Below are 11,218 nucleotides of genomic sequence, written 5' to 3'. Positions count from 1 at the left end.
GTATGTACGTGTGTGCTCCCTCTCACATCTGCGTGTATACACACACACCTCATTTTAGTGCACCTCCCTTTGTTGCTTTTTGCAGATAATGCATTTTTTTAAAGATTTATTTACTTTTATTTTTAGCGAGAGAGAGCACGTGGTGGGGAGGGGCAGAGGCTCCGCTGAGTGCGGAGCCTGACGTGGGGCTCGATCTCATGACCCTGAGATCATGACCTGAGGTGAAATCAAGAGTTGGACTCCTAACTGAGCCACCCAGGTGCCCCAGAAACCACATTTCTTAGCAATTGAAGGTTTATAGCAACGCTGTGTGGAGCAAGACTAGTGGCACCATTTTCCCAACTGCGTTTGTTCATTTAGTGTCTCTGTGTCACACTTCGGTAATTTTTGCAATATTTCAAGCCCTTTCATTATTAGTACACTTGTGATGATGATCTCTGATGTTACTGCTGTAAGTGTCTAGGGTGCCACCGCCTGTGCCATAGAAGATGGTGAACTTAATCGATAGGTGTTGCGTGTGTTTCGAGGACAGATGTGGGATTAGCCAGAGAACCAGAAGGAGAAGGGGCGCGGAAGACATGAGTGAATTGCTGGTGTCTCATGATAAAATTGTAATGGTGAGGGACGCCAGGCTGGCTCAGCTGGTAGAGCAGGCGACTCTGGGTCTCAGGGTCATGACTTCAAGCCCCACATGGGTGTAGAGTTTACTTAAAACTAAATAAAGTCTGTAAAAAAAACCTTCACGGATGAAGAGTTGCTTCTTAAAGATGAACAAAAAAAGTAGCTTCTGGAGATGGAATCTATTCCTGGTGAAGCTGCTGTGAAGCTGTTGAAATGACAGCAAAGGATTTGGAAACAGTCGATCAAGCGGCAGCGGGGTTCGAGAGGATTGACTCCAGCTCTGAAAGAAGTTCTACTGTAGGTAAAATGCTATCAAACAGCATCACGCGCCACCGAGAGATCATTTGTGGGAAAAAAGAATCAATGCAGCAAATGTTATTGCTGTCTTACTTAAGAAACTGTCACAGCGCCACGCCCCCCCACCTTCGGCAACCGCCACCCTGATCAGTCAGCAGCCAGCGACATCGAGGCAAGACCCTCCACCAGCAAAAAGATCGTAACTCGTTGAAAGCTCAGATGACAGTCAGCATTTTTTAGCAATAACATATTTTTAAATTAGGGTATGTACTTTTAAAAAGACACAACGCCATTGCATACTTAATGTACGATAGAACGCCGTAAACATAACTTCCATCTGCACTGGGAAACCAAAAAGTTCATTTGACTGGCTTTATTGCAATATTTACTGCATCGTGGTGTTCTGGAACCTAACCCCCAGTATCTCCAAGGTGTGCCTGTACAAATGCAACAACGTGAAAGGATTTGTGGGCTCTGCATTTTGAACTCCAGCTTTATATTACTACCTAGAAATTCCCTTGTTAACCAGTTCATGCCTAAGAGTAACTACAGAGAGGCTTAACTACATAAATTCCTAGTTTGCCATTTTTGGGGGTAAACGTTATTCCCATCATCCATTGTAAATGTACCACAATTCCGTCCTTACACTGGTTCTCAAACGTTTCCACCAGGGAACCTCAACCCAGAGCAAAACAAACTCATTCTCCAAGACCCTGCGAAGACTCCTCAGGAAAATTCCCCAAAGTTCACAAATCTTTGTCATGGCTAGCTCAAAAGTTTATTCCGGTTTTGGATCCTACCTAAATAGAACCATGTGTTTTGATACAACATCTCTCTGCCCATTCAGTACTCTGACCTTCTAGGAAGATGACACTCGCTTATACCGATGCTCCTTGGCCCCCTGGCACACGCAAGGACCTTTGTGCCAGTCCCTATACCAGGAATGTGGAGATCAAGAAATCTCCTAGAACAGGGACCCAGATCCTCTCCCAACGCCCACGATGCTCGCGCAGGGCAAAGCCCCGGGGAGCTTCGTTTGTGATCAGAGGTTCTTAACGGGGGTTTTGCAGTAGCTTCAGAATGCTCGATACAAGGTAAGACATGAAGATCTCTCACTTTGAAGCCTCACAGCCCTTTGTTCAAAGCCCAGGGCTGCTGCTTATTGGACACCTGCTCTTGAGTACTTCTGGCATTGTAAGGAAACTATTTGGGTTTGCCAGCTGCAAGAAAAGGCCACTCCACCTAAGAGGCAGCAGTGGAGGGAGCTTCCGAAGCTATGTGGAGCATGCGAGACAAGCCCGGACGTCCCTGCCAGGATACCTGGGTTCCCCTAGCTCTTCGCTGTCAGCCCGAAGAGTTCAGACAAGGAGCTGTCCCTTCGTGCCTCTGTTTCCTCCTTGTCTAAAACACAAGAAAGGTATGTGGGATGGTTCCTGAGGTCCTCCCAGCTCTCATGTTTTCTGCTCAATATCTCAGTTTCATCAGACATAGTTCTCTGCTTTTCTTTCTGATGCCCAACCTTCTTCATTGTTTCTAAAATAGCCATGTGTACCATCCTTATCTTATAAAAACAACAGCTATCTCTTATTGATGCTGCTTTCAAACCCCAAATGTTCTCTCTGAATATATGAAGAAGATCAACAGCCCTTGTTCCCAGCATGGATGTTTCACTGGCTCGGGAGGTTATGTAACTGGACTTGTTACAACCCCAGAAGGCAAAACCAAAACAAATGACACAGGAGAAGCCAAATTTTCTTATCTAGCCTAGAATGTTTCTCCAGCCAAGAATCCAAGATGATGCTCATATCCTGAAGGGTTAATTTCTTGTTTCCTTTTTCTCTGAGCACAATAAATGCCCATCTAATTAGGCACTCCCCCACACAGCCCTGCTGTCCGTAATGAGCACTCATGTAATCTTAGTTAATAAAGTGAAGATTTATTCAATTTTCAGTTCTAATAAATAGCCATTATCTCTGCAATGGGCCCCAAGCCCTGGTTAAAAAAAAAAAAAAAAGGTCTCTGTGACCCTTTGAAGGCAGAACATCAAGCTGTATTCTTTGATTGCAAAAGTGAGTCTCCTGAAGCTGGATTTAGTTTTCTTACCACACAGAGGTCCCACAGACACCTTAGCCGGCATTAGGATCTTAAAAATAAAAGAAAGGAAAAACAAACAGCAGAGAAGCAGACCCGGAGACTAGAACAGGTGACTTCCCTATTGGCGGCAGGGGGACACATCCCTTCTGAAGGGAGCCCAGGGCCCAGACACAGCGTGAAACAATCTTCCCGCTTGTTTGAAGGGCTGGGAAGGGCAGTGACTCTGGATTCACGGAATCAGGGCTCCAGGGGAAGAGGAGCCTCTTCGTTTGGGATTTTTATTTTTATTATTTTTTAATTTCCAAATGAAGAACAGAGCAGCAGGAAATGGAGGCTTACTTAAGCCCTCCCTCCCTTAGGTGGTTAAAACCCCGGAGGAAGATGGGTAAAGAAACAGCGCCAAGCAAGGTCTTGGGCTGTTTTTGTGATTCATTCTCAAGACTGATTTAGACCTTAGAGAATAAAGAGGAGGAGAAAGGCCTCAGGCCTTGGCCCGCAGCCCGGGAAGGTGGCTGTTCATTGGAGAAGAGCTTCCTAAGGCTGGTCCTGCAGAGGGCGAGGGGACAGCTCCAGGGTCCACCCGGGCCCTCGTGGTCCACGATCCCGGTCTCCACGTCCAGTGTCCGCTCCTCGCTCCTACCTGTCCCCACTGGTCTCCGCCAGCCTGTTGTTCATGATCGCAAAGGCCCCCACCCCGCCCGAGAACTCACTGTCCCGGGACAGTGCGCTGGCCTGGGCCGGGCAGCCGTTGGCCGTCTCCGACAGCTGCTTCTGGAGGATGGCCAGCGAGACCTTGTTGGCGGCCAAGAAGTCCTTCATGGAGATCATCTCCCCCGAGAGCCGCCGCGCGTCCGTGTCGCTGTCCAGCACCCCGTCCGTGTCTATGGAGATGTTGCACCGGTTCTGGACATTGCCCGGCATGACCACATTCCTCCGTGAGCGCAGGAGTCTCCTTTGGCACTGTCGGCAGCACCCCCCATCCATTTTCCTCAGGATCCAGTTCACGGACTGTTTGATGAGGATGGAGATGACATTGAACAAGGAGTAGATGCAGCAGACGCCCATGAGGATGAACACAAAGTTGGCGAAGCGGTAGAGGCCTTGGCTGTCGTACTGGGCGTTCTGGCTGCTGACAAGGTCCCCGAAGCCAATGGTGCTGAAAGCCACGAAGCAGAAGTAGAGCGAGTCAAAGTAGCTCCACCCTTCGATGGAGGTGTACATGGCCGACGCGCAGCAGGAGATGAGGAGGGAGGCCACGCACAGGATCAGCATCACGTAGTACACGGAGGGCTTCCAGCCAGCCAGGCTGTCCACCTCGCACCTGCCCGGGTTCTTCAGGCTCTCCTGCGGCAGGGCCCCTCGTCTCTGGAGCTGCCGCTGGTGGCACGACTTCATGATGTAGGCGATGACAGTGATCAGGCGCTCCAGAAAGAGGTTGAAGAACAAGATGGTGCTTGCACACCCAATGAGGCCATAGAAGATCAGAAAGATTTTCCCTCCTACTGTCGCTGGAGTTGTCATCCCAAACCCTGCAGGAGACAAAAATCAGAGGAGAGAAGAGTGAGGGGATACGGTCAGGGTCTTGACTGCGATGGCTGGCAAAGGACCTGAAGAAAGAGTCTCATAAAAGCACTCGGTCCTACCCTTTCATAAAAGCACTCGGTCCTACCTGAATCCAGATTCACTGCCCTTCCCAGCCCTTCAAGCAAGCGGGGGGATGTTTCACGCTGCGTCTGGGCCCTGGGCTTCCTTCAGGAACAAGGGGGAGAATTCTCACTTCCTTTTGGAGACACTAAGTGTTGTTCAGAGCTGTGCTGTTGAAAGCTCGGATGGTATCATTGTGCAAATCCGAAAAAGGCACGTCTTCCTCCAGGTGGATGCAGGCAGCAAAAAATGGCTGGGTGATGAGAATGCGAACTGGATTTCAGGCCCCCCTCCTTACTTGGTTAGATGTCCTGTACAGTACACAACCTGAACAACTATACTTAGCAGACACTGTTCAGACAGACAGAGGTTCATACAAGGAAAAGTCTTATACAGACTCTTCAGAATTCATTTATTGCATAAATGTTTATTCAGTGCTATTCCAGGAACTGGGGATTGAACCATAAGAAAGCCAGATCTGGTCCCTGCCCTCATGGAGCTCTAGGCTCGTGAGGTGATTACTACATTGTGTAGGTGCTGTGCTGGAGAAAGTACAGTGTCCTTTGGGGGTGGCCAACAGGGGAACCCATCTCAGACTTGAGGTTCTGGGAAGACTAAGCAGGGATACTTGAAAGCTACAGAGGAGTTAGGCAGGCAAGAAGAGGGGTGTGTGTGTGTGGTGGTGGTGATAGTGGTGTTCCAGGCAGAGAAACAGCAAATGCCAGCATCTGTAGAAATGAGAAATTTGTTCAAGATGTTCTCATCTTTTTTTTTTATTCTATTCTCTACCTTTATTTTTTTAAAAAATATTTTATTTTTATTTATTAATTTATTATTATTTTTTTTAGATTTTATTTATTCAACAGAGAGCACAAGCAGGGGGAGCAGGAGAGGGAGAAGCAGGCTCCCCGCTAAGCAGGGAGCCCGATGCGAGGCTTGATCCCAGAGCCCTGTGATCATGACCGGAGCTGAAGGCAGACACTTAACTGACTCAGCCATCCAGGCGACCCCTATTTATTTTTAGAGAGAGAGAGAGAGAGCTCATGTGTGGGTGGAAGGAGGGGAAGAGAGAAAATCTCAAGCAGACACCCTGCTGAGTGTGGAAACCAATGTAGGGATCAATCTCACAACCCTGAGATCATGACCTGAGCCATGATCATGACCAAGAGTCACATTAACTGACTGAGCCACCCAGGTGTCCCTTTCTCTACCTTTAAAAACCTTTCCTTTTCTGTAGTCCTTAGGAGCTCTCCTCTACTTGCTAGATGGGGTGCTGCCTGATTATAATGAATTGATTAATAAAGCCAATTATATCTTTAAAATTTACTCATTTGAATGTTACTTATCTTTAAAATTTACTCATTTGAATGTTATTTAACACTTGAAAGCAAAGATAAATGGAGAAAGTAACAGAAGAAATGAAGAACAGGCATCGAAATTCACCTCAGCTACATGGAACCTGATCAATGTCTACTAAGCAAACTTATAGAAAGGACCTAAAGTGATCATTCTTTTCTCAAACTAATTTACCTAATGCTTTATTCGCTTTACCTTTTATTCTTCTTATTCTTAAAAATGCATCAACTTAAGAAGGATTTAGATGAGATTAGGAACCTCCCAGTTAGACAATTATGGTGTTGTAGGGCTGCTGTAGAGACACAGGGATTCAAATTGGGTCTTTTTTTTTTTTAAATAATAATTTTTTTATTATATTATGTTGGTCACCATACAGAACATCCCTAGTTTTTGATGTAAAGTTCCATGATTCATTACTTGCGTATAACACCCAGTGCACCATGCAATATGTGCCCTCCTTACTACCCATCACCGGCCTCTCCCATTTCCCCCCCGCCTCCCCTCTGAAGCCCTCAGTTTGTTTCCCAGAGTCCATAGTCTCTCATGGTTCATTCCCCCTTCTGTTTACCCCCCCCCACTCTTCCCTTCCTTCTCCTACCGATCTTCCTATTTCTTATGTTCCATAAATGAGTGAAACCATATGATAATTGTCTTTCTCTGCTTGACTTATTTCACTTAGCATGATCTCCTCCAGTCCCATCCATGTTGCAGCAAATGTTGTGAAATTGTTCTTTTTGATGGCTGAGTAATATTCCATTGTTGATATGGACCACATCTTCTTAATCCAGTCATCTGTTGAAGGGCATCTCGGCTCCTTCCATGATTTAGCTATTGTGGACATTGCTGCTATGAACATTGGGGTGCATATGGCCTTTTTCTTCACGACGTCTGTATCTTTGGGATAAATACCCAGTAATGCAATTGCTGGATCATAGGGTAGCTCAATTTTTAACTTTTTTTTTTTAACGATTTTATTTATTTATTCGACAGAGATAGAGACAGCCAGCGAGAGAGGGAACACAAGCAGGGGGAGTGGGAGAGGAAGAAGCAGGCTTGTAGCAGAAGAGCCTGATGTGGGGCTCGATCCCATAACGCCGGGATCACGCCCTGAGCCAAAGGCAGACGCTTAACTGCTGTGCCACCCAGGCGCCCCTCAATTTTTAACTTCTTAAGGGACCTCCACACTGTTTTCCAAAGTGGCTGTACCAACTTGCATTCACATAGGCAGCAACCTCTTTGACATCGCCCACAGCAACTTTTTTCATGACACATCTCCAAAGGCAAGAGAAACAAAAGAAAAAATGAACTTGTGGGACTTCATCAAGATCAAATTGGGTCTTGAAAGTTGTTTTGGTCCAAAGCAGAAAAGGCCTAACAGGGCAAACAGGGTCACTCTTTGGTATACAAGTTGGACTATGTGAACTTCAGTCAAAACTTCGATGTAGCAAAGTTGCACTTGGTTTGTTCTTTAGAAAGAAACTTTGATAAACTCAAATTCACACTTTCATTAAGGGAGAAATGCCCATAGAGGATTCCACTATGGGAACAACCAAATGAGCAAGTTGAAAAAGTCAGAATAACAAGTATCTGGGAGTAGTTTCTATTATAAAGTGATGACTGAATACTTTAAATGTACTCGTGAATACCAAGGCTATGCAGGATCTTAAACAGGAAAAGGTGTGCCAGCAGGGTTAATGGTCTCAAGACACTATGGAACACAAGGCAGGCGATTTTTGTATTAACAGGGGATTACAAACTGCTCATCGGGTCAATAAACCAAGTCATACAACTTTCTGAAATCCTAGATGCTACAATTATCACATACAAGTCCACACTTAAAAGAAAAAAAAAAGGTGTTTCTGGGGGGTGGGGAATCTACTCTCAATATACAAAAAAATTAGAAATCCGTTTAAAGGGCAGTGAAATCGAGTCTTCCCCGGCGCCAATCATGTTTTGGACACCGCTGTGATGCCTGACAAACAGGTTCAAGCAGGGTCGACCTCGCTTTGCCCGGCCCCACGGAGCCAAGGAAAGAAAAGAGGTCTTAAGGGCGTCGACCCTGGAGCAGGGGAGAGGGGGGAGGTTGCCAGGGGTGCAGTCTGTGAAACACCAGAGGCTCAGAAAAGGTATTTGCGCAGGGGCAAGGGGCTGCGCGAGGATGTCACAGACGGGCACAGCGGCGAGGCTGTCACAGCGCGGCCTCTCCCGTCCCGGCCTTGGGCCCCAGTCACTCACAAGCGGGGCCCACGCCCTCTCAGGCTTCTCCCCAAGATGTTCTCATCTTTTAAACAAAATTCTTCAAACATACACCTTATATTTTGGGAGTGAAAACTGAGGTGTTGATTTTTATAGCTTGATCAAATAGAAAACATCTCTCTTGCCTTTACCTCTTACTGTTCACAATGTCTACCTTCTTGACCTTTCCACCCATGCACACAGACATGTTGCTAAGAATACCAACTACAGGACAATAGGCATCACTAAGAACACCGAGAAAAAGAAAGGAGCAGTGATTCACTCAGTATTTCTCACTGAGGGGCGCCCAGGGTCAGCCCACACCGAGGGACATGGAATCCTTCCAAGAAAATGATTCAGGAACCATGAGAAGTCTGATCTGTTTGAGGGGATGGGCATCAAAGCCTCTGAATACAAATGCCATTCAAAAAATGAGTACTGAGCCTGCCTCCCTAGGTTCAGCCTTTCATTCAAACCAAACCTTCTTGTTTCCATTTTTTATTATTGAGTTCAGGTTCCTAACTTGGGCCCCATCATTGGGATCTTGAGGACTCACCCCTTAGCCTCTTTCCTGATGACACCCTGCTTGTCCCCAAGCCACACTGCCCATGGCTGCCTTCCAGCGCACACTGGGAAGTGGTCAGGTCAGAACTGTCATGTGTGGGCTTCTGGGGTGAGGACCTCCTTCTCTCCTTGGGCAGAGAGCCAAGGGGCCACCCTTCCCAAACACCTAGCTACATATACTGTGTTGCCATCTGGTTTTCCAATTCAATTTGATTTTCCTTCCACAGTGCACAAGGGTCTACACGAGTGTAAGCTGTTAACAGCCTATAACCAGGAGACTTGAGGAAGATTCGGTGAATCTAGCATTTTAGCTGGATGGGACAGGATGATGTGGTAAAGAAGGTGCGAGGGGCTGGGGTACTTCCATTGGGAGTCACAGTTATGGACCCTAATGATACAGAGAAAAGTAGACCCTCATCTCTTCCCTGGGAACTCCCTCAGCAGCTCTTGGCACTGCAGGTTTCATTTATTACATATCTTTGTTATGTAAAGAAATACTTCGTCTTGGGGCGCCTGGGGGGCTCAGTCAGTGAAGCATCCGACTCTTGGTTTCAGCTCAGATCATGAGATGGAGCCCCGTGTTGGGCTCCAGGCTCAGTGCGGAGTCTGCTTGAGATTCTCTCTCTCCCTTTCTTTCTGCTCCCACCCCGCTACCCTGCCTCTCTCTCTCAAATAAATAAATAAATAAATCTTAAAAAATAAAAAGAAATACTTTGTCTTTGCTGTGTATTCTCTTGCTAGTATCTTTCACTCTTATCCCCAAGCTCAAGTTGAATTGAGGTGGTTGTAAGAGTGGAGAATTTAGAAAAACTTACTGAGTTTAATGACCGAGCTGAGAGCAATGTCTTTCTCTCCCCAGGCCACAGAACACTGAGGAGTAACCAAGGTGTTGAGTGATTAGTTCCCGCTTATCTGCGGATGTTGGGGCACCTCCACTGGCTCAGGGAATTCCCAGAAGCAGTGAAGCTTGCAAATCTTTCTGCACTAAGAAATGAACAATGAAAACTGGAGCCCCACAGCCCCAGTGCTGTGAGGCCAAATGGGTCTTAGGGCTCTCTTCTTTGGAGACAGAACTGAGGCAACAAGCAGAAAAAAAGAGAAACATTTATCTGGGGCCTTTTGTGGACCCAATAATATTCCAGAAACTGGATAAAGGCATTGAAAATGGGGAAAACCCAGAAATAGCAAGGGAGGGGGAGGGAGAGGGGGATGCTCTTACTAACAGAGGGGAACTTTCTCATGTAGCACAAGATTTAGAGGGGCAAATGTTTGCTTCTCCAAAATCTTCCCTTCTGATCCCAGAGGGGACTTAATTATTTTAGTCTTGGAGAGTAGGGCGGTTAGGAATAGCTCTCAGCTAAAGTTGACAACAATAATTTTAAAGCACCTGTGAATTTCAAGGGCGTGCACTAAGTGTTTGGGCCACACAATGATTAGCTGGACAGGGTCTTTGACCTCAAAGACCTCGCATCCAGGCTGGGACAAATAAATTGCTATCTACAAAATAAGGCCATACAGAATCAGTGGCCAAAATAAAGGCACAATGGAGTCATCCAGCTTCAGGGGCCTGAATGCCGCGTCACTTGGAATGTATGATGTCCAGGTGCATGACTGAAGCCAGCTGACAAGCTCGGTCACCTGACCTTTCCAATGAATGACAGTCTGGTGATGTGGGGACATGTCCCTGGGATTTAAAATTTCTAGATTCTATCTTGTTTATTTGGTTTTAAAACATTCAATTTGATTGAAGAACAGAGAGACCACGAGTTTTGATTACCTACTGAATCGGATTGGGCACCGCCATCTTTTCAATCAGCAGAAATGACAGCAAATGGCATACATGGTAGTGTGGGGAGGCACTGAGAGGCAGCCTCCTGCGGTCTGCAGGGAGACGTGTTTCCGTAGCTTCTACTACTGTCAGAGCTTAAAAGCGTGGAAGTTCACAATATAGATTTTTTCATAGAAAGCCTTCCCTTGTTTGAGCCCCATAACATGAACATTAGGGATGCCTTGGATTGGGAATAAGAAGCCTCGGGGTCCCTCTTGGTGGAGGAAAAGGATGCAAGCATCACCAAAGACCTGCCCTCTGCCAGGTATCACTGGCTTCTCGCACCCTTGCTGGAAAGCTGGGTGTTTAGGATTAGACTACTAGTCCCATTTGACAGATGAGAAAAAGAAGACTACAGAAGTTAAGTAACTTGCCTAAAGGTATAAAGCCAGAATCAGAACCTAGATTGTCTCCCAGGCCCATGCTCTTTCCACTTGACTGTGCTGAGTACCAGCCACTGTCAGGTGTACGCGTCAGGAGTAGAATCCAGGGAGGGAAATTAACCAAGCATCTATAGTTCCATGCTTTACACAGACACCCAGACCACAGTGGCTGCCAAATCTGGTACCCAAATCAGGG

The 11,218-nt window shown here is 46.5% G+C and overlaps 1 protein-coding gene across 1 annotated transcript in view; it reads right to left on the bottom strand.

Moving 5' to 3' along the window:
• Positions 1-2,832: 2,832 nt before the first annotated feature.
• The window catches only part of KCNK13 (potassium two pore domain channel subfamily K member 13), a 100,639-nt gene continuing 92,253 nt past the window's right edge, over positions 2,833-11,218 (bottom strand). The window contains exon 2 of the mRNA XM_045807644.2: positions 2,833-4,541. Within this exon, the coding sequence (XP_045663600.1) occupies positions 3,649-4,541 (893 nt within the window). The 3' untranslated portion in view covers positions 2,833-3,648. The remainder of the gene's footprint in view (positions 4,542-11,218) is intronic.

Source organism: Ursus americanus, chromosome 26, assembly GCF_024610735.1.
Source record: "Ursus americanus isolate L20-20 chromosome 26, mUrsAme1.1.p, whole genome shotgun sequence".
Taxonomy (NCBI): domain Eukaryota; kingdom Metazoa; phylum Chordata; class Mammalia; order Carnivora; family Ursidae; genus Ursus; species Ursus americanus.
The sequence above is the reverse complement of the archived record's forward strand: the minus strand, read 5'-3'. Positions and strand labels throughout refer to the sequence as shown.